The 26,292-nt window shown below is 53.9% G+C and overlaps 1 protein-coding gene across 2 annotated transcripts in view; it reads left to right on the top strand.

The window, feature by feature from the left end:
* Positions 1 to 223: 223 nt before the first annotated feature.
* SCARF2 (scavenger receptor class F member 2) overlaps positions 224 to 26,292 on the top strand; it is a 98,564-nt gene continuing 72,495 nt past the window's right edge. The window contains exons 1-3 of one of the 2 annotated variants that reach the window (XM_039505823.1): positions 224 to 580; positions 19,349 to 19,407; positions 23,588 to 23,689. In XM_039505823.1, the coding sequence (XP_039361757.1) occupies positions 438 to 580; positions 19,349 to 19,407; positions 23,588 to 23,689 (304 nt within the window). In that variant the 5' untranslated portion in view covers positions 224 to 437. The remainder of the gene's footprint in view (positions 581 to 19,348; positions 19,408 to 23,587; positions 23,690 to 26,292) is intronic. The other variant, XM_039505821.1, reaches the window with a different exon arrangement.

The following is a 26,292-nucleotide window of genomic DNA, read 5'->3' as shown; positions in this document are numbered from 1 at the left end:
GCCAAGCGACCCTACAATAACAAACGCCGGCGGGGTCTAGGATGGGGGCGGCCGCGCCCCTCGCTCTGCCCCCGAGCCCCAGGGGGAGAAAGGCTCGGACGGGGCCCGGGCCGGGGCCGTGGCGGGACGAGGAGCCGCAGCCCGGCCGGGCACAGGGCGGGGAGGCCCCGGGGCGGGCAGGAGGCGGCGGCTCCGCGTCCCCCAGAGCCTGGCCCGGGATCAGGGGAACCAATGTGGAATTTCCTGGCTGGCCGGGCGCCCTCCTGCTGCTGCCGAGAGGGGCGCGGAGGAGGCGGCGGCGGGGCAGCTCCGCGCTCGCACTGCAGCTTCCGGCCGGGACCCCGCAGGCAGCCGCCGCCGGGGAGCCAGGGCGGCCGCGCTCGGGCCGGAGAGCGGAGCGCGCCGCCCCGCACGGGACCCCAGCGGAGGAGACGCCGATGGAGGCGCCCAGGGGCCCGGCCGCCAGGCTCCGGGGGCTGCCTCGGCCCGGGCGGGCTGGAGCGCTGCTGCTGCTGCTGCTGAGCTGGGGAGCTGCCCAGGAGCTGCGTCCCGGCGGGAGGAACGTGTGCGGAGCCACCGGGTAGGAGCAGCCGCGGGAACCCGGAGAGAGCCGCCTCTGCCTGCCGGAGCGGGGCCTGCCCTGCGTCCCGCCCCGAGAGGGGTAGCTGGGGGCGAGGGTCCCGCTGGCTCTGAGATCCCCCCCCCGAGGGGTAGCTGGGGGCGAGGGTCCCGCTGGCTCTGAGATCCCCCCCCGAGGGGTAGCTGGGGGCGAGGGTCCCGCTGGCCCTGAGATCCCCCCCTCAAGGGGCAGCTGGGGGCGAGGGTCCCGCTGGCCCTGAGAGTCCGTCCCCCCCGAGGGGTAGCTGGGGGCGAGGGTCCCGCTGGCCCTGAGATCCCCCCCTCAAGGGGCAGCTGGGGGCGAGGGTCCCGCTGGCCCTGAGATCCCCCCCGCCCGATGGGCAGCTGGGGGCGAGGGTCCCGCTGGCCCTGAGATCCCCCCCGCCCGATGGGCAGCTGGGGGCGAGGGTCCCGCTGGCCCTGTCCTGGCCCCCCGGATTGGGGCTGCTGGGGTGCCCGTTCCGGGGGGGCGATTACTGGCCGCTGGGGATCAGCGGCCCCTCCGGAGGAGGCTTTGGGTGGCTGGGTCCCGCCTGTGGCTGCGGAGACGGGGCAGGCTCTAGCTAACGGTCCCCGGCCGGCCTGGCTCCGACCCGCAGGCACCGGGCAGGGCAGGCTCGGGGAACTCCCACATCTGTGCACAGCTGCCCTCGGCACCACCTGGGTCCGCGGGCGGGGGGGTCACCTGAGTCGCCCCCGCTGCCACGCTCGGGCTGGCCGAGCCTGTAACTTTAGTCGCACGTTTCTCGGCATCCCTGCGTGGAGTTTGCCAGCTCAGAGCTCCGCATGCCTTTGCCCCCCCCCCCCTTCCAGCGAGCGCCGCTTTCGGGAGGATTAACCCCATCCTGGGCTACGGTTCTCGGGATGCTGCAGCGCCCGCTTCCCCCGGCCAAGCCCGAACCCCGCCAGCAACCGTATGCCGCTCGCCCCAGCCCGCGGAGCGCCCCGGGACTGGCAGTTCTGGGGAGAGTCCGTACAACCGCGCGGTTCCGAGGGAGAAACGCAGCCCAGGCGTAACCTAAAACCCAGTGGAAAGGAGGCTCCATCTGCTTTAGATTTATACTCTTGCAAACAAACCCTCCTAGACAAGAGACTTTCCAATTCTGTGGAATTTCTGTACCCCCCACCCCTTTCCAATGGAAGCATCTGGTTTGTTGGGGTTTTTTTTTTTTTTTTGCAGGACAAAGTCCCTTTTGTGTGGTACTGCAGGGCGGTGGGGCCTGACACGGGTCTGGGGTGGGGGGCTAGTCAGGGGCTGGGGTATCTCATGAGGCGCTAGGGCCCGTGTCTGGGGGAAGGAGAGCAATTGTGCGGGGGTAAAAAAGGGCACCAGAGCTGGTGAGGAGCCCACCCTGCCCTGCCCTCTGCTGACCGTGAGTGCACAGTACGTGGCGATTGGCGACTCCTGGCGCGGAGGAGACAGTCTCCTCTCTGGGGTCACTGGCCCACTCTTGGGCAGGGGCTGGATGAGGGGCGTTCGGGGTTAGATCGCCCATGGGCTGGAGCAGTAGAGAATCAAGGAGACTTTAATTTTGGTTGGAAATGGCCTGACTCTCCCAGTCACTAGATGAGCTGTGGTGGAGCCCACGGGGGACTGGCATGCCGAGGGTTGGCGCTGTTTCCCCTCCAATGTCTTGCCAGAGCGTCTGACTCCTCTTGCAAGGCCCAGGAACTCCAGGGAGTTGCTAGAGTCCCTGCCTCGCTCTCCAAACAGCTGCTTAGAGGCCACCACTTCCTCCCATTTGATTGTATCCCTGACGCTGCAGATTGTTTTCACAAGCCCCACTGCTCCGCAGCGCTGGATTTGAAGCAAGAGCTCATTTTCAGCGTGCGGCTGGAGTGGGAGGAGGGAAGGGGGTCAGAGGAACTGCCAACAAACCCGACATTCAAGCAGCAGGTTGGTTTGTGGGGCAGGAGCCGAGACCTGCTCTTTGCGGGAAGGAAAAGCCCCTCTCTTTTCTAGCCCCTGGCCTTTGCTGGGAGTGGGCTGCTGCCTGGGGACAGTGCATAGATTCACCTTTTGTATCGTGGCCTGTGAGGTCAAGTGAGTCCACAAGCTACTCCAGGAACAACACGCACCTTTCATGGGCTCTCGAGGGGCTTGGATAATGGGCTCATTGAGCAAACCTCCCCAGCTCTAGTGTCCTCGCCTCAAATTACAGGCTGCGTTTTCTAGTGAGACAGTTTATGAACCAGAACAGGCTTCAGACCCCAGCCACGTGCTCGCTTAGGAGTTGGCCGCCTTGCTGCAGGGGGACTAGAGGGTTTCACATTTGCTATTTAGGGAGGGAACCCTCTAATTTTCTGAAAAAAATACCGAGTATCCCCCCTTCCCCGCCCACGCCTCCCTTCAGCCACCTTCATTCCAAAAATGCAACAAAAGCCAGTGGAGAGACCACGTCCAGGCTGGCTCCCCCCCACCCCTGGTGTTTTCCAGACGCACTTAAAAGGAGGGACTTGCCTGGAGCCTGCTTCCAGGTGCAGCAATAGCCATATTGTTTTAAAGAACCAGTGCTTGGGAAGTGGAAACAAAATCCCTGCTCCGGGGCAGGCCAGAACTGAGGGAGCCCTGCCTGGCACCTCCCCACTCTCTGTAGGGAGGTCACGTCTCACCTGGTGCCCTTGCTACCAAAGTAAACTACATTCCACAGGATGCCTTGAACTTGACCCTTCCCCACCTTAGCGCCTTATTCTGGTTCTGCCTGGCAGGCGGGGTGGATGGGGAGCTGTCTCATTTCCTGGTCTCTGCAGTGGGGATAACCAGTGGAAGCTCTTCTGGGCAAGACCTGTGTTATTGCAGAGCCTGTGAAGTGCCTGGGGCCAGGGGCCACAATCTCAGCTGGAGTTTCTAGAATCTAATAGAAATAATCAATACAGTAGGCAGGTTGGATGGGAGCGTGGGGAGGGGGGCAGCACCCTGGGAAATGGACACTAGTAAATAGTCATTCTCCCCCACCCACCTCTGTAATGAATCCCAGTATCCGGTCTGAAAGATAAGAGAGTTGATGGGGACGGGGTGTGTGGGCTGGGACAGGGTAGAGGGAAGAAGGTGACTCCTCTTCTTCCAGTCCAACCTTCCAGCCTCCCCCCGCCCCCAATGTTCTGCCCTGATCGCCCACTAACCCTCTGCCCTGCATACCCAGTACCAGTGCCCTGCTCCCATACCCAGCCATCCCCCACTCTGCTGCTGCCCCCGCACCTAGTCTACCTGAGAGGGACCTGATCTGTACATTTTTAAAATCTACTCATCCTAATGTCAGCCGCACTTAGGAACCCCAGAGAAGGAGGCATACATTTCATGGGAGCTTCCCACCCCTATGCACTGTGGTGGTTACTAGTGGAGTTCCTCCAGGATTGCTCTGGGTACCCATTTTATTCAGTGTTGTTAGTAATGATATTGGCACAAAAAGTAGGATTGTGACAATGAAATTTGCTAAGGATACAAAGTTAGGCATTGTCAATACAGAGGAGGATGGGCAGGTTCTCCAGGAACAACTAGATGATCTTGAAGTCTGGAGTGACAGAAATGGAATGAAATTCAATAGTACAAAGTGCAAGGTCATCCACTTAGGGTCTAATACAAATATCTGCTACCAGCTGGGGGCTCATCATTTGGAAGTGACAGAGGAGGAGAGAGACCTGGGTGTGTGGGTCGATCACAGGATGACTCTGAGCTACCAATGGGATGCAGCTATGAAAAAAGCAAATGCGACCTAGGTTGTATCAGACAAGGCATTTCAAGCAGAGGTATTGAAGAATTAATGCCATCATATGAGGCACTGGTAAGACCACACCTGGAGCACTGCGTACACGTCTGGTCACCCGTGTTCCATTCCACATTAGGTGCGTGCACCGCGAGCACAGTCCCGGAAATTTTTCTCTTGGTGGTACCTGTCAGGTTGGCTCTAGCGCCCTCTGGTGCCACACGCTCATGCGCCAGTATACGGGGTCTGGCTCACTCCACATCCTCTCAGTTCCTTCTTATTACCCATGACTGTCGCTGGAACTGTTCTTGTTTTGACTGTACTCGGTGGTCTCTGTTTTACTCCATTTTCTCTGTTTTCGTTCTATCCCAGTTGTTTATTTCTCGCTTGGACTATTGTTAGTTTGTTATACATAGTTAATTGGTGCTTCTTGCTGCGTTAGCAAAGTTTCATCTGTCCCCAGTACCTCATGAGGCATGCCTCAGTCTTTGGGCTTCAAGCCTTGAGCCTTCTGCGTCAAGGCCAGGCCTGTGGGTGACCCACTCTCCAGTTGCCTAAAGTGCTTGGGTGAGACTCATATCGGGGATCACTGTCAGATCTGCTGTCCATTCAAGCAGTGTATAAAGAAGTGTATAATGGAGGCCAGGTTGAAGTTCCTCCTGATGGAGGTGGTGCTCTGACCCTCTTCAGAGCCGAATCATTCGGACTCAACACCGAGTCCCTCTGCATTGGTGTGGAGTGCTCCTCCCACTGTGAGAGACTCTCAGCGCTGTTCCCCTTCACTGGTGCCGAGAAAGAAACAGAAGAAGCAGCTGGCCAAGAGGTGGTGTTCCCAGAAGGCCAGGCATGGGGAGTGCAGTGGAGTCTGGCCACTCCTCTGCCCTGCTCCGCGGGCAGTACCATTGATTCCGTCCTGTACGTAGGCTCCGTTGAGTCCGGGCCCCATCATCAGCGCCAGAGGGACAGTGCAGCACCAGTGTAATCGTGGTACTGGGCACCCTGGAGGCGTTTATTGCAGCCAGAGAGGTGCTGGTGCTTCCGGTACCGCTGTTGCTAGCAGCACAGGAGCCGTTGCTGGAGGTGCCGGTGGGCAGAAGGGAAAATATGTCCCGTGGCCTCAAACCTCGAGCTGGAAGTGGAGGTAGTCAGAGTCCTCCCACAGCTTGGTCGATATATTGACCACGGAGGCCCCCTCTAAGGTGGCTCTACCTCTCAATGAGGCCATCATGGGAGCTGTTAATGCTCTGTGGCAAACCCCATCCTCCCTGCCTCCCACTCAGAGAGGGCCAAAAAGAAGTAGTTTGTTCCCGCCCGGGGGTACGAGTACTTGTATCCCCTCCAGACCAGGGCTGCAAGGAGCGACCCCCCCTCCCAAGGCGAAGGACTCCAAGAAACGGGCCTCTTTGGTAGAAAGTTTTATTCTACATGGGCTTTACGGTGCTGTATCTCCAACCAGCCGGCGTTGCCGGGAAGGTACGATTTCATGGTCTGGGGCTTTGTCAAAATTCAAGGACTCGCTTCCCCAAGAGTCCAGGCAGGACTTCTCCGCTCTGGTGGAGGAGAGGAAGTCTGTAGGCAGGGCTTTCTTGCAAGCCACCCTGAATGCAGCGAACTCGGCGGTTAGACCCAGGGCCTCTGCAGTGGCCACACGCAGGTGCTCTTGGCTTCAGTGCTCAGGCTTGCTGACGGGGGTCCAGCCATCCCTTCATGATCTCCTGTTTGAAGGTGCTTCGCTCTTCTCAGCGCAAACAAATGCAAAGCTCCATGGCCTGAAGGACTCCAGAGCCAGCCTCAAGTCCCTGGGTCTCTACGCTCTGGCGCCTTTGAGGAAGCACTTCAGGCCCCGCACTCCACCCATTTCTTGGCTCTACCACTCCATCAGGACCTGCAAAAGAAATGGAGCAGGGATTTTAGACGCAGGCAACTGACCCCGTCTGCCTCAGCGTCCCTACCCAGCCCGCCCAGGTACTGAGGGGCAGCTAAGCAGAACTTTTGACGGGACACCCAAGGGCATTATACCAATTGCTGTGTCACCGGATTCTGTCTCTCTGCTGTTTTCGGACCGCCTGTCCCACTTCAGCTTGGCATGGTCTCATATCACCACAGACCACTGGGTGCTGAGCACTGTGGAAAGGGGTTATACACTCCAGTGTATTTCCACTCCTCCCCTCCATCCTCTCTCCCCATCCCTCTTCAGGGACTCATCTCATGAACAGCTGCTAGCCCAGGAGGTGCCAGCCCTCCTCTGAGTGGGAGCCATGGAGAAGGTTCCCCAGGACTTAAGAGGGAAGGGGTTTTACTACTGCTATTTCCTAATTCCAAAGGCCAAGGGTGCTCTCTGACCTATTTAGACCTACGATGCCTCAACAGCTACCTCAAAAAGCTGAAGTTCCACATAGTCTCTCTGGCCTCCATCTTTCCCGCCCTGCATCCAGGGTACTGCTTTGCTGCCCTCAATTAGAGCGACGCTTATTTCCACATCTCACTTTTCCAAGCCGCAGAAGGTTTCTCAGGTTTGCTGTAGACCAGACTCGCTACCAATTTGCGGTTCTCCCGTTTGGCCTTTCGGCAGCCCCACAAGTTTTTACAAAATGCCTGGAGGTAGTGGTGGACCCCTCATCTTCTCAGGAAGGCCAAGTCTACCCAGACCTTGATGACTGGCTGGTCAAAGGCCGGTCTGAGGCCCAGGTGGAGGCTAATAATCCAGCTCATACAGCCAACCTTTCAAGCACTGGGCCTGCTTATAAACGAACAGAACTCTGCCTTGGCCCCTGTGCAGAGGATAGAGTTTATTGGAGTGGTGCTCGATTCCTCCCAGGCCAGGGCCTTCCTCCCAAAAACCCGCTTCCAGACAATGGCACCATCGACAGAGCAGGTCAAAGCCCACCCGGTCACGATGGCCTGGTTTTGCCTCAGATTGCTAGGTCACATGGCCACGTGCACATATTAGCGCAGTACGTCTCAGACCCCTTCCAGTTTGCTTGGCCTCAGCGTACTCGCCAAGCCGCCGCCATTTGGACTCGGTGCTCACAGCACCTGCCTCGGTCCTTGCCTCCCTCGACTGGTGGAGGGACCCTCTGTACCTCTCAGGCGTCCCCTTCTCCAGGCCCCAGCCCTCGCTAGTCCGAGTCTTGGATGTGTCAGAACTAGGATGGGGGGCTCACCTGGGGCCTGTCAGGTGTTCTTACCCCACATGGCGAACAAGAACGTGCTAGTGCTCACAGACAACACGGCAGCCATGTTCTACCTCAACAGGCAAGGAGGCGCTCGGTCTTCCTCCCTGTCAGGAAGCTATCAGCTTGTGGAGGTTTTGCATAAAGCACTTTATCCACCTCAAAGCTTTTCAGCATCCGGGAGCCCAGAACGAACCGGCAGATCACCTCAGCAGGTCTTTCTCCAGTCACCACAAGTGGTCTCTGAACCCCAGTGTAGTAAGGGTCGTTTTCCAGTGACTGGGGACTCCCCGCATAGACTTGTTTGTGACCAAACAGAACAGGAAATGTCACCAATTTTGCTCCTGCAAGGCCACAGCCCAGGCTTGCTCACAGATGTTTTCCTGGTCCCTTGGACACAGCACCTTTTCTACGCCTTCCCTCCCATTCCTCTCGTGCACAAGGCCCTGCTGAAGATCAAGCGGGACAGAGCACAGGTCATTATAGCCCCGGCCTGGCTGCACCAGCACTGGTTCGCCACACTGCTAGGCCTTCACTAGTGACTCCGATGCTGCTCCCTCTCCTCCTGGACCTTATCTCACAGGACCATGGACAGATACTCCACCAAACTTCAGTGCCCTCCACCTGACAGCTTGGGAGCTCCAGGATTAAATCCCAAGGAGCTGGCCTGTTTCCAGCAAGTCCGCCAGGTGCTGCTACCTAGGAGGAACCCCTCTCCCAGAGCTACATACTCATAGACTTTAAGGTCAGAAGGGACCATTATGATCATCTAGTCTGACCTCCTGCACAACACAGGCCACAGAATCTCACCCACCCACTTCTGTAACAAACCCCTAACCTATGTCTGAGTTAGTGAAGTCCTCAAATTGTGGTTTAAAGACCTCAAGGTGCAGAGAATCCTCCAGCAAGTGACCCGTGCCCTGTGCTGCAGAGGAAGGCGAAAAACCTCCAGGGCCTCTGCCAATCTGCCCCAGAGGAAAATTCCTTCCCAACCCCAAATATGGTGATCAGTTAAACCCTGAGCATGTGGGCAAGACTCACCAGCCAGCACCCAGGAAAGAATTCTCTGTAGTAACTCAGATCCCACCCCATCTAACATCCCATCACAGACCATTGGGCATATTTACCTGCTAATAATCAAGCTGAAGCATTTTTCCATTTGGTCTTCCCAGCAAGGTCTCTCACCCACCCGGCTGTCACTGCAGACCGTTCTGAAGTATTTGTTCCATCTGAAATAGCCAGGGCTGGCAATCTCATCAGGTAAAATACACCTGGCCATGCTCCATGGATGGCTGATCATTTTTTTGGTATTGGATGTCCATTCGTTTTATCAAGGCCCTAGAAAGTCTATACCCTCAGACTCGGGAGCCCATTCCCCCATGGGACCTAAACCTGGTCTTGTCAAAACTCACAGGCCCCAATTTGAGCCACTGGCAACATGCCCCTTGTCTTACCTTTCTTGGAAGGTGTCCTTTCTGGTGGCTATTGCTTCAGCCAGGCGGGTCTCAGCGATCCGGGCCCTTACATCAGAACCCCTGTACACAATCTTCTTTAAGGGCAAGGTACAGCTCCGCCCACATTCCTCCCAAGGTGGTTTCACAGTTTCACAATAATCAGGCTATTTTCCAGCCGGTTTTCTTCCCAAAATTGCATACGAGGAGGGAGGAGCAATGCCTCCACACACCTGATGTTAGATGCGCCCTGGCTTTCTATATTGAGAGGACAAGACCGTTCCGCAGATCCACGCAGCTCTTTGTGGTGGTAGCAGACAGGATGAGAAGCCTATTTCAGCTCAAGAGGATTCATCCTGGATCACATCGTGCATCCGCATATGCTACAAGCAGGCATGTGTCCAGCCACTGACTATACTGACGTCCCATTCTATGAGAGCACAAGCTTCCTCAGCAGCGTTCCTGGTCCAGATCTCAATGCAGGACATCTGCAGAGCGGCGACTTGGTCGTCGGTACATATGTTTTCTTCCCACTATGCCATCACCCAGCAAGCTAGAGATGACACCGAGTTTGGTCGAGCCGTGTTGCAATCAGCATGTCCATGAACTCTGATTCCAGCTCCTGTGACGCTGCTTGGGAGTCACTTAATGTGGAATGGACCTGTGCAAGCACTTGAAGAAGAAAAAATGGTTACTAACCTTTCCGTAACTGTTGTTCTTCAAGATGTGCTGCGCATGTCCATCCCAAGACCCACAGTCCTACCCCTCTGTCCGAGTTGGCTGGCAAGAGGGAACTGAGAGGATGTGGGGTCAGCCAGACCCCTTATACTGGCACATGAGCACGCAGTACCAGAGGGCACTAGACCTGACCTGATGGGTACCAGCAAGGGAAAAATTTCCGGCGTCCATGCTTGCGGCGCGTGCACACCTGACATGGAATGGACATGTGCAACACATCTCGGAGAACAGCAGTTACACAAAGGTTAGTAGCCGTCTTTTCTAACTGAAACAGATGCAGAGAAGAGCTACAGGGCTGGTCAGGGGAATGGAGGAGCTGTCTTTTGAGAGGAGTTGGGAAGAGCCTGGCTTGTTTAATCTCACCAAAAGAAGGCTCAGAGGGGGGCTGATTGCTCTCTCTATAAATACGTCAGGAGGATAAACACCAGGGAGAGAGAAGAGCTATTGAAGCTAGAGGACAGTGTTGGCACAAGAACAAATGAGGATAAACCGGCCAGGGACAAATTCAGGCTGGAAATTAGAAGAAGGTTTCTCACCATCAGAGGGGTGAGGATCTGGAACAGCCCCAATAGGAGTTGTTGGGGGCAAACAACTTACTTGGTTTTAAGAGAGAGCTGGACAAATTTATGAGTGAGATCGTATGATGAGTTGCTTATAATGGTGGGGCTCGCTTCCAGTATATGCCTGACGTTCCTCAAGCTCATGCTTCAGGGTTTCAGCCAGCGACCAGCAGAGGTCAGGAAGGGATTCTGCCCCCCCCCCCTCCATGTATTCTGTGGGTTTTTTAAAATCTATTTCCTCTGAAGCATCAGGGATGTCCATGGCTGGAGGAGGGACATAGGATGGGAAGGACCAGGGCTCTGAGGTGGTACCAAGCATTCTCTCTCAGGTGCTTGGCTGGCTGGTCCTTGCTCGGGGTCTAAGTGATCTGCATCTATGGGTTGGTCAGGAATTTCCCCCCGGGTCTGATTGGCCTTGGGGTGAAGGGTGTAATTTGCCAGGATTCTCTCAATCATTTCCCTGCCATTGTAGGGACCTCAGCACTGGTGCACCTCAGTCCCCCCCCGTTCTGTGCCAGTTGTTGGGTTAGTGTGAGGGTGCTGGGTGGGGCTGGTGGCCCATGCTATACAGGAGGTCAGACTGAAAGATGTGGTGGGCCCTTCTGGCCTTTAACTTTGTGACTCTGAGGCTATGCCCATGGCATGATAAAGCAGGGCCTCACCTGGTCAGAAGATGCCATGCTGTCGTCCTGTACAGTGCATAGGCTTGGTCTACACTACACAGTTAGGTCGACGTAAGCTGCCTCGTGTCAACCGAATTATGTCAGTGTGCACGCTACAGCCTTGTCCCGCCGATATCAGTGCCCCGCTACACCGTCATCATAACTCCATCTCTGCAAGGGGCGCAGCGCTTAGGTTGGTCTAGTCCTCACATGGGCTGTTGGCTGTCTTTCAGCTCCATGCTGGCTGCTATCCAAAGACTCCCTGTTCTGGGAGCTGAGAAGCCCAGGTACTCCCCTCCCCCGGCTGGCAGTCAAGAAGCTGGGAGCCCAGAAGGGCAGCTGGGCTCCCAGTGGGGAGCTGAGAGCCCCTCTGCCCTCCCTCCGCCCCTCTTCAGTCGGTGGAAGCTCTCCTGGTGAGGACGTGCCCTGCTGACAGAAGGAGGCTGACATAATTCGGTCGCCATGAGGCAGTTTATGTCGACCTAACTGTGTAGTGTAGACCAGGCCTATGCATTGTACAGGATGACAGCATGGCATCTTCTGACCAGAAGGACCTAACATAGGTCATCTTAGGGCTGTAGTGTAGACCTGCCCCAGGCCTCTACATTCCCGTCACTTGTTACTCTTTGGTGTTTAGCAGAGGTCCTGTCCACGTCTGCTCGTTAGAGTACCATAGCGTCTCTATCGGCTGTACCGCGGCAGTGGCTGCATGAGCATATGCTCTGTGAACCCAGTGTTCCTTTCTTATGTCTGGAAGTTGCTTATTGAGATCTTGGATCCTATGATGCCTTGTTGTTTTCTTTTTTCTGAAAAGGAGAATAATGTTGTTTGTAACCCCCCTGTGACTTTTCCTCAGAGTCGGGGTATTAACCTGGCCTACCCAAATTCCACCTGGACTGGAGTTGTCACATTCTGCATCCCTAAATTCCCTCTGCCATTTTAACTAGACAGTTTTCCACAGACTTCTGAATTCCCTGCCTCCTCTCTTGTATAGCATTGCAGTGCACTATGTGCAAGGCCACGTTCCCCCCCAGAGGTGGCTGCGTTTCAGTGGTAGGTGAGCGATCCCTGGCTAAAGTATATAGTTCGTATATTGCTTTACATTAATGAGGTAGCAGGCACTGCATAAATGTAAAATGTTCCTTCGTCTGCTCCTCAGGATTAGAACTTCTCCCATCACTGGGGTTTTCTGGAGCATTGTCTTTGAAGTGGGTGATTCTACTGTGGTAGGAGCAAGCTCTAGTTTTGTACTAGCATTAGAGTCCAATTTTCATTATAACAAAACGAGATGAAGTTTGGGGAAATGCAGCTAATAATTGGGAGCGGGGAGGGTGGTGGAAATTAATCCCAAACCTCAAATCCTCCATGGGAGGGAGACAGCTGGAGTGACTGTGTGCAGCAAGTTAAACACCATCGGGGGGGTATTGTTTTCCAAATAGAAGGGGGCATAATGAGGAGAAGTGGGATAGAAGAGTAAATTTAGTCTGACTATCAGGATAATCCACTTCTCAGACTGGGGCAGCGCCTGCCTGGGGTCGTGATGGGGATCCTGTCATTTGGAATATTGAAAAGTGGACTGATCACAATGCTAGTGTGTCCAATAGGGAGCAGTCTTGCACTAGCCAAGTGGGGTGACCTGTATGATTGAGCCCCTACACAACCTGGTTTGGCAATCCAAGTTATAGAAAACTTTTCACCTTCTCTTCTGCACACACTCCCATGAGACTCCTGCATTCTCCTCACTGCAGGGAGTAACCTCCTGGTTATGGCTACATCTGCTCCCCTATAGTAGTGGAGGTCAAATTTGTCCACACCAATTAGCCTTACTTCAGGACCAGGAAAACGGGCTCAAACGATAACTAAAAGTAGAATTATAAAACATCTGCATGACCATGATACGACAAGGATTAATCTGAACAGTTTCTGCAAAGGAAAATCCTGCCTCACTAATCTATTAGGGTAATAGATTTGCAAAAAAGATGGAGTTACTTAGGGCCTTGAGTGACCCAGGAACTTAGCTGCAGCATGACAGTGCCTAACTTTTAGGTACCTAGAAAATCACATCACAGGAGCACACTATGATTCACAAAGCCTGAGCTCCTGTACAATGAATGGTGGGAGAGAGGTGCTTTAGGGCTAGACTGCACTAGAAGCATTACACCGACGCAGCACGTGTCCAGAAATGGATGATAAACATGATCAGAGGCTGGGAGAGACTTCTGTATGAAAGGAGAGTGAAAAGCAACTACCCTGCTGCAAGCAGAGACTGTTTGATCCTGAAAAGGAGGAAGAGCCAGAAACCCCATGAAGTCCACTCGATTCTTCACTGTTGCTGTTTATTTTTAGATTCTACAGTGATGGGTGGCAGGGTAGAACCCTAAGGGAGTGACAGAAGTGATTGTGACTGCTTAGTTAGAAAGGAGATGAATAAGAGGGCACATATTAGAGGTAAATGAGATAATGAAATACCTTGAGATAGCAAATCCAGACAAAGGGATGTCCAATGAAATTGAAAGGCAACAAATTGAACACTGACAACTAAATACTCTCTTACACCGTGCATTATTGACCATTGGAACTCACCGCCACAAGATACTGCTAAGGCCAAGAGCTGAGCAGGAATCAAAAGCAGATTAACATTAATATTGGTAGTGCAAACATCCATCAAGTTCCCCTAAGGCCAGTATTGCCTACTAGGGGTTTATTGCCCTTTCCTCTAAAGCAGCTGGTACTGGCATCTGTCAGAGACAGGCCACTGGGCTAGACGGGACACTGTCTGACCCTGTCTGGCAATGTCCATGTTCCTGCATGTCTACCTCTGCCACTGTCCTGCCCATCCCACAATTAACTCCTCCAGCAGCAATGGAGGCTTGAGTACGTGCCTCGGATTCTGCTGCACATGGTGCTTCGACAATTGGAGCAGGAGTGAAGCTGACACAGGTCGCATCAGATTCCTGCTGCTGCTGTGGAGATGCTGGCACCAGGGAGTCGAATCTGATAAGTAAAGTCCATGCAACATTAATGATGAGCTATAGAGAACTGATGTTAGGCTGGGGCTGGCTTATTCTTCACTGCCTGTGCCTTGTATGAGTGTAAACTGCTACAGATCCAGCCCAGAAGGGGCCTTTGAGCTGAATTAAAACAAGCTGTCCAGGTTCTGACATTTTGGTGTGAGCTGGAGAAATTCCTCTGCTGGCCATGAGGGATGCAGTGTTTCCTGGAGCTCACTCCAGGCCCTGCACTGGTGTGCTGTGTGTGTGAGGAGGGCGGAGGGTCTGGTGGTTTAGTTGCTATATTTGAAAGAGACAGACTTAGAACTGATTTGACATTTTCATCTCAAAATGTTTTAACTGAAAAAATAAACAACCTGGAAACAGATTTTGTTTGTTTGTTTTGGTAAAAATGTTCCATTTCTGGTAACATTTGGGGGTTTTGGAAACTGAAAATATTTTGATTTGTGTTTCTGTTGAAAAAAATGAAAAATTATTCATGGAGAACTTAGAAAAAAATGCATTTAAAAGTATTTCCTGTGAGAAAAAATGTCAGACCAGCTCTAGAGAGGCTCCTGGTGCCATTAGAGACTATGCTTCATCCCACCTCCAAACTAGGGGGAAGAGGGGAGACACACACTTCTCAGTTGGCTGTAAATCATCACAGCAACATATTTCTGTTCTGTATTTGGGAGCTTCTCTCTGACACTTAAGGTCTGACCTTCCCCTCAGCTGCATGCAGCTGTGCATGAAAAAAGTGTTGCATCCAACATGGGGGAACTCTATATTAGACCTTGTCTTGATGGATAACGAGGAACTGATCACAACTAAAAATTAATGGTAGCTTAGATATAAGTGATAATGACTTGAGCACATTTTTAATGTGCAAACAGAATAAAGTCCATATCAATGATTATATACTTGGTGCTTTAAAAGGGCCAATTTCACAAAGCTGAAAACAATTATAAGCCAGATCAGCTGAGAGGAAGAATTTAATCAGAAAAACATGAATCATGTTTGGGAATTGTTTAAGATCACTTTACTAGATGCCCAAGAGCCACAATCGAGGAAGAAGGCCATATTAGTTAAAAAATGGCCTGACTAGGAGGGGACGTGCGAGGCAAGTGTGTGTGTGTATGTGTGTAAACAAATGGAAGAATGGAAAAGTTGAGAATAATGAATAAAGATCAGAAGTTTTTTGTGACTTTAGATCAGAAGCTAGAATTGTAGAAAATTGATAAGGGAGGCAAATGGACACACAGAGAAATTATGGCCAACAGAGTTAAGGACAATAAGAAGGAATTTTTAAAGTATATTAGGAACAAAAAGAATCCTGAAATGATATTGGTCCATTACTAGATGGAAATGGCAGAATCATCAATTAAAAGCAGAAGTGTCCATTAAATATTTCTGTTCTGTATTTGGGGAAAAAACAGATGATGTAATCCTATCATAAGATAACACTCTGTTCCACAAATGACTCAGGAATATGTTAAACAGCAACTACTAAAATTAAACTTTTCAGATCAGTAGGTCCAGTTAACTTGCATCCAAGAGTTTTAAAACAGCTGGCTGAGGAGCTCACTCAGCCGTTAACGTTGATTTTCACTAAGTCTGGAAGCACCAGAGAAGTTCCAGAAGACTGGAAGAAAGCTCAGTTGTGCCATTGTTTAAAAAGGTCACAGGATGACCCAGGTATTATAGGCCTGTTGGTCTGATGTTGATAAGATAATGGAGGGGCTGTTGCAGGACTCAATAAAGATTTCAAGGAGGGTAATATAATTAATACCAGTCAACATGGGTTTATAGAAAATATAACTTGTCACTATCTTGGTATCTCTTTTTAACGAGATTACAAGTTTGGCTGATAAAGGTAATAGTGTTGACTTAATATACTTAGACTTCTGTAAGACATTTGACTTGGTACCACATGACATTTTGATTAAAAAAACTAGAAAGATATAAAATGAGCATAGCACACATTAAATTGATTAAAATCAGGCTAATTGACAGGTCTCAAAATGTAATTGTAAATGGGGAATCATCGTCGGATGGGTCTGTTTCTAGTGGGGTCCCGCAGCAATCGGTTTTTGGCCCTATGCTATTTAACATTTTTTATTAATGACCTAGAAGAAGACGACATAATTACTGATGAAGTTTGCAAATGACACAACAATTGGGGTAAAAAAATGAAGAGGACAGGTCACTGATACAGAGTGGTCTTGGTCACTTCCTAAGCTAGGTGCAAGCAAGCAATATGCCTACATGTAACTGTATACATCTAGGAACTAAGATTGTAGGCTGTACTTACAGGATGGGGGACTCTATCCTGCGAGGCAGTGACTCTGCAAAAGATTTGGGGCTCGTGGCAGATAATCAGCTGAACACGAGCTCCCAGTGTGACGCTGTGACCAAAAGGGCTAATGTAATACTGGGATGCGTAAACAAGGAAATCTCCAGTATGAGTGAAGAGGTTATTTTGCCACTGTATTTGGCACTGATGCAACCACTGCTGGAATCCTGTGTTCAGTTCTGGTGTCCACAGTTTAAGAAGGAGGTTGAAAAAATTGGAGAGGGTTTAGAGAAGAGTCACGGGAATGATTAAAGGATTAGAAAACCTGCCTTATGGTGACAGGTTCAAGGAGCTCAATCTGTTTAGCTTAACAAAGAGAAGGTTAAGCTAAACATGATCACCGTCTATAGGTACCTACATGGGGAACAAATTATTTAATAATGGGTTCTTCTACCTAGCAGAGCAAGGTATAACACGAGCCAATATCAGGAAGCTAAAGCGAAACAAATTCAGCCTGGAAAGAAAGTGCACATTTTTAACAGAGAGAGTAATCAGCCACTGGAAAAATTCACCAAGGGTCGTGGTGGAGTCTCCGTCACTGACAATCTCCAACGGTCTCTCTTTCACACACAAACACGCACAGGGTATGAGAGCTATGACAAGGCTGCCAAATGTGTGTGACAGGAGATGTCTCGCACATGGTCCGCAGAACAGAACTTTGCCTGAGAGAGCAACAGATGAGCAACTGCCCTGTGAGTCTCAGAAGGGGAACCTCCGGCTGCTCCAGTCTAGCGCTTAGAAGAGCAGCTGGGCTGCTTTGAAATGGCCTGACTCCAGGAAGCTGAGCTAGGACCATTGCAGAAGCTGCTTGTTCAGCTTCTAGATGCCAAGTTTGGAGAGGGAGGAAACGGCAGACTGGAGTAGGGAAGTTCTGGGAGACAAGGGGCCAGGCAGAATGGCTGGCTGGCTCCGCTGCTCCCTTGTAGCTGCTTGCAGTTCCCACTTGTACGTAGGCTTGAAGCAGTGAGAGTTCAACGTTCCTGGGGCAGTTTCTGTAACAGCAAGTGGAAGCTGCAAGTGACGTTTGGGCCACAGCAGGAGTTGAGTTTAGTCCAGTCTCATCTTGGTAACGAAGGCCTGGGTCAGTGTCTGATGGTCTAACAGAAAATGACTGACCCCTCTCGCTAGGTATGGACTCAGAGGGTATGTCTACATGGCAGTAAAACACCCACGGCTGGCACAGGTCAGCTGACTTGGGCTTGCAGGGCTTGGCCTGTGGGGCTATCAAATTGCAGTGAACACAGTTGGGTTCAGGCTGGATCCCAGGACTCTGAGACCCTGCAAGGTGGGGAGGGTCTCAGAGCCTGGGCTCCAGCCCGAGCCCCAGCCTCTATACTGCAAAGTTATAGCTCTGCAGCCCAACCCCCATGAGCCCAAGTCAGCTGCGGGTGTGTTACTGTAGTGTAGACATACCCAGAGTGCTCTCTCCACTGCAGCTGGCCTCTGCCATGGCTCTAGCTTCAGACCTGTGTAACAGACCCTCTCCCCTCCCTGCTGGCTGACTGGAGCTGGTCAAGAAGTCGAAGGATTCTATGGATCTGGGTGAGGTGAAGACGTTTGGGCTCCGTGTGTTCCACCAAGCTCCAATTTTTCATTAGTGTGCAACTTTTTGTAGAAAAAATGTATTTTGTTTTCAAAAGGGGGATGCTGAAAATGAGATGTTTTTGTTTAGAAAGCATGTGACCGAGTTAGCCATCAAAATAGGCCATGCAGAAAAATGGAAAGCCCCCCCCCCCTTTCATTGGGACAGGCATCAGGTGGCGTTTCTTCTGAAGTATCAGAGGGGGAGCCGTGTTAGTCTGGATCGGTAAAAGCAGCAAAGAGTCCTGTGGCACCTTATAGACTAACAGACATATTAGAGCATGAGCTTTCGTGCATGCATCCGACGAAGTGGGTATTCACCCACAAAAGCTCATGCTCTGTTAGTCTATAAGGTGCCACAGGACTCTTTGTTTCTTCTGAAGTTTCCATTGAATATTTTTCAAAATGGAGATTTTTGAAGAAATGAAACCATCGTGGTAACTCCATTTTCAAATGGGAAATGTGGATGACAAAGTTTTCCTGCAAAGACTGTGGCCCCCCGGTTGCTGGTATCCTCTCCAGCTGCTCCTGCTTCTTCCCCCAACCTAGCATCACTTCAGGCGTGTCTGGATTGCCCTTTACTCACACACCAGCAGGCTCCGTCTCATGCAGACACGTGGTGGTTTGTTCCTCTGCACCAGCGGGGGCAGATGAGACTGAGATATGGCTGTGAGCGGTGGTGGCATAATGAAAGCATCGTCCCTTGCTTATCCTCCGACCAGCCTCATACAATACATCTACACTGCAAAGAAAAACTCTGCGGAGCAAGTCACAGAGCCCAGGCCAACTGACCCGAGGGAGGGTGTGGAAGCTCCTTTGCTGGAGGTTTCGAAAGGAGGCTGGCGCCATCTGTATTGTATGGTTTAGACCCAACAAATCCTGCATCTTGCTAGGAGGTTAGACTAGATGACCCTTGTGGTCCCTTCTAACCCTGTGGTTCTATGATGCGGGTTTGCGGGGCTTGTGCTGTGGGGCTAAAATTAGAGCACAATTTTAGCAGCACAACGTGGGCTCGAGCCTGGAGTCTGAAACCTGGGGAGAGTCTCGGAGCCTGGGCCCCAGCTCAAGCAGGAATGTGTCCACACTGCTCTTTTTAGCCCCATAAGGTGAGCCCACGTCAGTTGACTCAGGCTCTGAGACTCCCTGCAGCTGAATTCTTTTGTTTGGTTTGCATTGTAGCCGTCAGCACCCTGCATTGGACAACCCTCGAGGAGAAGGAGATTTGCCCCAAAGTATTCTCCGAGGGGTGGGGGGAGCAGAGCAGACCATGAGTGAGTGCCCCAGCTCCTGTGTCGGCCAGGACTTGCAGCCACTGGCTGCAGATATTTGCCTTCCTCTACAACAGGCCTACCTGGGCCTTCCTGACTCACTTCAAGCCCTTGGGGTGGGGTGGCTGTCTCAGAGCTGTGGCCCATCACGCAGGAGAGCGAGCTCTCTCCAGAGGAAGTGGAAGCCTTTGGCAGAGGGACCGAGGCACATGAGAATTGTAACCGGACCTTTGTGTTTTCCTTTGTGCAGCTTCTCTGGATCTGTGTGCTGCCCAGGATGGAGGCAACAAGGAGACGAGTGTTTGATAGGTAAGCACCAGTATCCCTTCTTTAGACACTGCTTCTTCCTCCGTCCTCAGAGCCACCTGTCCTCCCATCCCTGAAGGGTGTTCCCAGCCCCCTTGCATCTGAGTGTGAGCTCTGTGTCCAGGGGGTTCCTTTGGGAGGGTCCCACCTTTCCTTCCTTGATCAGAGCTAGCCCTGGGGGCGAGGCAGGGACCAGCAGCGAAACAGTGGATGTCTGCAGGACACCGAGAGCACCCAGGGCAGTGGGCATATCCCAAAACTCCGGTTCACTTGGTAAAGTGGCATTGCAGCCGATGGATTGGAGCTGGGCTCCCCTCAGACAGCTAGTCACAGCTGGCGTCCCTTCCCAGCACGGTGCCAGCTGCCTCCGTGAGACAGCAAAGTGCAGATGTCTGGCTTCCCCTGCGAGAGGTGGGTCCGAGCACTAGTCCCTGCCCGTCCACCCAGTTTTGGAGTCTCCTCGCTGTTACCGCTGACAGCTGTTTACATCCATCGTAAAGCCGAGCCAGGTGCACTCAGGGGAAGAAGCCCACGGCAGTTTGTCCTGCATGAATCATTTTGAAGTGTTCCTCATTTCGGGCCCTTGTCACACACCAGGTTCCTCATTTGGGCCTTGGCAGGAGAATGAAACTCAGCTTCTGGGTTGGCCACTTACGCTCTGTGCAGCCCTTGGGAGCAGCCCTTTCTGCTCCTCAGATGCCTCCCACGACTCTGTATCGGCCTGTGTTTGGATAGTCATGGGAGTAGATTGATGGGTTTCAGAGTGTGCTGCCCAGCCCCCGTGGAGAGATGATGTCGCTCCCTGAGAGGCCCCATCTCTGAGGGGGGAAGAGGAAGAGAAGTGAAGGAGGGGGTACCGAGATACGGGGCTGGAAAGAAAAGGGAGGCCGCATGTGTGGAACATGTAGCGCTTCAGTGAACGTTGCTACAGCTCCAGGGCCTGACGTTCGGCCTGAGCTTGTCTGCAGTGAGTGGAAGAAGCAAGTGATGGGAATTTGGGGCTCTGTTGTGGACACTCACTGAAGTCCCCTGTGGAAGGCAAGGCCGTAACCTAAGGCACGTCCTAGATATGGCAGGATAATAGAGGGTATTCCATGGCGTGCTCTTCATTTCTGCCAGGAGAGCTCTGGCCAGGGCTGCTCCAGGGTAGGGTCATCGGAAGGTACTGTTACAATCAATCGGCTATTGTCAGTGGTTCAAAGCTCCCCTGGGGGCTGACGCTCGGCTTTCAGTGTCTCAGTCTAGAGGGCTTTGTCGAGTTCAGTTCTGCAAGAGTGAGTGTGTGGGGATTGAGCGTTCTTGGAATCTGCATTCCCAGAGCGTGGCTGTGAAACTTTGGGAGGCTATTTTTGGATTCCTGTAAAACTTCCCGCAGTTCCAGCTGGCCCCAGTATCCCTGACTTCCTGTTGTGTGGTATTGCTCTGCGCTGCTCAGCTGCTGCGTTGTTAGTGCTGGAGGAAAGGCTTCCTGCCTATGTGTGTTCTGTGCACAGCCTCGCTCGAATGCAACATTCAGGCTGAGCCTGTATCACATGACTCCAGGGAATTCAGAGGTTACGGTTCCTGCAGGAAAATTAAGAGAGCCCCTTTGCATCTCCTGCATATACGGAGGTAACAATATAACAAACCAATACCTCAAGGTTTGCATTTAATGCTAATTATGATACTTTGTTTAGTGACTTTTATCTGACACTCTCAAAATGCTTCATGAGGTGGGGGACTCATTAACTTCTTAGTGTCTCCATCTGGAAGCTTCTTTCAAGGTCTCACAGTGGTCGGAGTCAATCAGGAAGGCAATCCAGGTTTCCTCAGCCCTAGGCCTGTTCTCACCACTAGTCTGGTTTATCTAATCTAGCTGTCTCTTTGAGGGATTTCAGTGTCATCACCATAGCATCTGGGAGCTTCCCAGGTAAGATGGACTGTATGGAGTCCCCTGCTCCTCTCCCTTCCCTGGGTGAGGAGGCTCTGCTGGTGACTGACAACGCTTCACCTACAGCTCTGGTGGGCTTCGGCTGGGGCTTGTGAGCTGTGTTGTGCATAGCTGTTGGTCATGGGTGCCGATGTGGTTGCTGAGGTAGCTGGAACCTGGCTTCACAGGCTGCGGACTGGGAACCAGTGGAAGGAACTGAGCCCAAGGGAGAAGTGCTCACGGCATCCTGGCCCACTGAGGGGCTGCTGCCCTGTGTTCAGGCTGCAGCTCTTGCATTTCGCCCACGCTCAGCCCAATGCGCAGTGTGCGACAGGGAGGTGACCACCGCAGGGATCGATGCAGCCCGGTCCCCATGCGGGAGGAAGGGCGGAGGTGCCTAGCGAAGGCACACCCGGACTAGAGAGCACCATGGAGTCATGCTGTCCCTTTCTGAGTGTGGGTCAGCTGCTCCCGGGCCAGGGAGGTTCTACCCCTGTGGGTGGAACGCTGCAGGGATGCTGGTCGGGGCAGGCGGGGCTCCAGCCAGCCTGGGGGGGGGCGGTGGCTGCATGGCCGGCGAGCTCCGCCGGGGCGGACGCGGCGCCGGGGCGGGCGGACTGCGGCCGTGCGCATGCCTGAGGGAGCGCGGCCGAGGCCGCGGAGCCGCGCCGCGCGCGCCGCCGCGGCAGATCCCGGCGTCCGCTCCGCAGGCCGGCGCCGGCGCAGCGATGGGAGCTGGGCCGGCCTCGGGGGCTCCCCAGGCCCCGCCCCCGCCCGCAGGCCGCCGGCGAGCTGGTGCCAGCCGCGCGCCCTGCCGCAGCGGGCGGGGGGGAGAGGGCGCGCGGGACCGAGGAGAAGCGGCGCAGGCGCTCGAGCTGCCTGGGGGCTCCAGCCAGGCACAGCATCGAGCACTGGACAGGATACCTCTCCTCAGCCTCGGCCTAGCACTGGGCAGCGCCACTGCCTCCTTGTTGGGTGCCCCACCACAGGCTGCTGCTGGCTGCCAGGACGGAGGAGGAGCTTCCTCCCAGAGCAGAAGGGTCAGAGCCTGTGCAGGCAGGGAGCTGTCTCCAGCAGAGGACATGGAGAGCCTTTTGCTGACCCTTGCTGGCTTTGCTGGACCCAGGTGGCTGAGGAGAGGTGTCTGACCCATGCTCTGCCCCCTGTACCATGCCCCAGCCGAATCCATGTGGTGTGCTGTTGCCGGGGCAACCGAAGCTCCAAGAGACGTGATGCCTCCTGGCGGTCAGCGCCTGTGACAAAGGAGGCAGGAACCCTTCCCCTCCTCGCCCTGCGATGCTCCGGGGGGCGCGAGAACCTGGCCGAGTCAGCTGGCTCCATGCTACCAGGCGCTGCCTTAGCTGTGTCTGCCAGAGGCTGCCTGGCATTCCCAAGGCCTGGGGGCTGGCATCCCCTCATCCCCTGAAGATGGCCGGCTGCTGCCTCTTTTGACGACTGTGTTCATTTAGGTTTGTAACAGGATTGGCCCTTTCTACCTGTAGCTGCCATGTTCCATCCAGAGTTTTGCAGGTGACTTCCATCCTTCCCTCTTGCAGCACCCTTGGCCTGTCGCTCGCCCAGAGGCAGGGCAGGGCCTCCCTGTCAGCTAGGTCTCTCCCCCTCCACTCCCCAGGCAGAGCTCCTGCTAGACCCCAGAGTGTCATGGCACCTGCTTTTGCCAGCCGAGCCCTCGCTGTGGGGTTTAGTGTGGCACCCGGAGTCCTGTGAGACTGCCGTTGCCTGACTCCAGGGCAAGAAGAGGCTAAGGGGGAGCAGCCCCCTTCTCTTAGACCAGCACCACACCGAGGGTGACCAGACAGCAAGTATGAACAATCGGGACAGGGTGTGTGTGTGGGGGTGGGGTCATAAATGCCTATATAAGAAAAAGCCCCAAATATCGGGACTGTCCCTATAAAATTGGGACATCTGGTCACCCTGACCGCCCCAGACTGGACTCTTGCCTTCTCCCTCCCTGGTGTCCTTGATCTTCCACCCAAAGCACCTTATCAGGTGGCCAGAAGGCAGCAGTCTGCGGAGCACTGAGGCACCAGTTGCTGTTCTGCCGCTGCCTCCTGGCTCCATCCAGGATCCCACCTCCACCCGGGGACTTGCCCTGGTGCCACTGGCTTCCTAAGGGGAGCCGGGGAGGAGAGCAGTGGTGCTGCCTAGTGCCGACTCTCCCAGACTGCCGGAGGACTTCCTCCCTTCCCTTCTCCCTGGCTTTGCCTTTCCCTGCCCTGTCACTGTTCCATGTCTCTCCCTTTCTCTTGGCAGCCGTGTGCGAGGGGAATTTCACCTGCAAGGAGAACGAGCTGTGCGTGAGACCCAGCGAGTGCCGCTGCCGCCATGGATACTTCGGGGCCAACTGTGACACCAGTGAGTATCGGGCGTCTGTTGGAGCTGGCGTCAGCAGCTCTTACCTCGGTCCTGGCACCGTCCCGTAGCTGAGTGACACAGCCCCGCCGAGCTCGCGTTGGTGCATACGCAGTAAAGTCAGCGAGTGCCAAAGCTCTGCTCCTGCACTATTGATGATCAAAGCAGCCAGGGAGCGCAGGGTTAACTCATCCCGCTGCACACGCCCTGTGTTTGATGTGGTACTGGCCCCTTTGCATGTTGTGCGCTTTCCTTTAGAAACTGCACTTGGGATAGATGCCCGCTGACCCCTTTGCCTGGGACTTGCCCAGGCGGGGGCAATACAGGCTGCTGTTAGGGGGTCTCTGCTGCAGATTGTGCTGTTTGCGCCTTGCCTGGAAGCTGACATGTTCTAGCTGGATTGCATCTTCTAAAGAGAAGCATGGAGCAGGGCGGCTTCAGTGCACTCTGGGAGCCCACGCTGGGTCCTACGAGGGCCATGCTGGTGTGTGGGTGACAGCACGCTGCTCCAGCTGCTTACGTATACATGCTTCACTGACTTACAAGCACAAGGCTGGAGCCTCCAGGGAGTCAGTCTGGGTGCAAGTGCCCAGGAGCGATCACCCCTACAAACCCATCCCAGGAGCTGTGGGCGTATGGGGTGGCAGGACTAGAAGTAGCAGTTGGACAAAGCTTTCCCCTTTCGAAATCCTTGTTCCCGCTCCAGTGGGGCCGCTTCCCAGGGTGCAGGCTCACCGCAGTGTTTTGCAAAGCTTCAGAGCTGGATTTTTCCCCAAACCAATCTGACACTTCGCACAGCAGGCTCACCTCCCCCAGCCGCCCAGCCCAGTGAGGCACTGGGTACAGAATGCAAGTCACCCAAACTCTCTTTGAAACTGACGGCGCTCTCTAAGCGGACGACGGAGCAGCAGCAACGTATTCCTCGCAGGCAGAAGTGGTGCAGGCTTTCCCCCAAATTCCCTGCCCCCCGTCTCCTTCAGGCTGGCACCAGGAATGGAAAGTTTCAAGCCACAAGGGGGATTTCTGGGAAAGCAAACTGAGACGTTCTGCTGGCTGCTGAATAATGACAAGCTTCTCTCTTTCCTTGTCCGTACCCCGGATAGAGCACGAGAAGGAGGCGTTAGCTGACACCGTTAGCCCCCCACAGCCTCTTGGGATCCTCATTTCATTTACCTGCTGCCAGGGCTTAGCAAAGTGCCGAGTCTCTCAGCCTGCAGTGAGGGGAATGGTTGGGGCCGAAACCTTTTTGTTCATTTAGTGTGGCCAGGAGAGTGACTAATGGTCCCGTCTTACTCCGCAGATCAGCTTCTGCTGGATTTGCAGTCAGTCTGCTCATGCCACTGACGTAAACAGGCTTTGATTCCTCCTTACTCCGTTTATCCCTGTGGAGCCAGCCCAGCCCAGCCCTGGCCAGAGAAGAGGCAGCTGGAGTCTGTTCTGGCTTAGGCATCATTAGTAGCATTGTCAACCGTGTTCGGACTGCATGAGCTAAAGTCTGCTCCCATTAAGGGTCCCGCAGTTAAACATCTGGGGCTGGCCCGGGTCAGTTGACTTGGGCTTGTGAGGGTCAGGCTGTGGGGCTGTAAAATTGCTGTGTAGACATTCAGGCTTGGGCTGGAACCTCGCAAGGTGTGTGGGAGGGTCCCAGTCCCAGAGCCCAGCATTTATAAAGAGCCTGGAGGGGCCAGTCACTGCAGGGTTTATTTATTGCTTCCTGGGGGAGAGGAGGAATTGTGTGAATCGGAACCCTGAACCAGCAGAAAAGTCCACGTGTCTCATAACCAGCCTCTGCTGACTCGCTCCTGGTGACAGCTCCAGTGCTTGGCAGTTCAGAGCCCCGGCACCGCTGGGCCTGGCAGTTCAGAGCCCCGGCACCGCTGGGCCTGGCAGTTCAGAGCCCCGGCACCGCTGGGCCTGGCAGTTCAGAGCCCCGGCACCGCTGGGCCTGGCAGTTCAGAGCCCCGGCACCGCTGGGCCTGGCAGTTCAGAGCCCCGGCACCGCTGGGCTTGCCACATCAGTTATGAAAGTAAAAAAATTGCTTGAGTCCCAGCACCTCTTTAATTACAAATTAAGCACTGGCTGGCTCCTGTAGCTAAGGAATGGCGAATGCACCAGACCTCTCCCCCTGAGCCTACCCAGATTCTGCAGCCTCCTCGTCTAGGCAGGAGGCCTCCTCCCCACCTCTGAGCAGCTGGGGATCAGACTCCGTGTCAGTCACAGGGGAAGATGTGTTTGATTCATTGCCCAGAGGTTGCTTTTGTTACGAAGCTACGTGTGCAGGGTGAAGCAGCTAAGGATAAGGAAGGACAGAAGTCATGCAACAGAGCAGACATGTTCACCTAAATAGGAACAAACTTCTACCAAGGAGAAGAGGCACTTTGCAGTGGGAAAGCCAGGAGGGGAGGGGAGGGAGAGGCCAGGCTTTGCCTGTCCTGAGCTCAGCCAGGCGGCTCTTGGAATTGTTGCCTCTGGAAGCAGCATCAGGGCTGGCTCCCAGCCCCTTTCCCTGGGACCTGCCCAGGCCTGCGTGTTACAGGGTGCTTTAGGGGGTTCTGCTGGAAATTGCTCGGCTGTCTCTTTGGTTGGAAGCTGCCATTGTTTCCAG

The sequence above is a fragment of the Mauremys reevesii genome, linkage group 18, assembly GCF_016161935.1.
Source record: "Mauremys reevesii isolate NIE-2019 linkage group 18, ASM1616193v1, whole genome shotgun sequence".
In the NCBI taxonomy this organism is placed as follows: Eukaryota; Metazoa; Chordata; order Testudines; family Geoemydidae; genus Mauremys; species Mauremys reevesii.
This window is presented reverse-complemented; position numbering and strand designations above follow the sequence as displayed.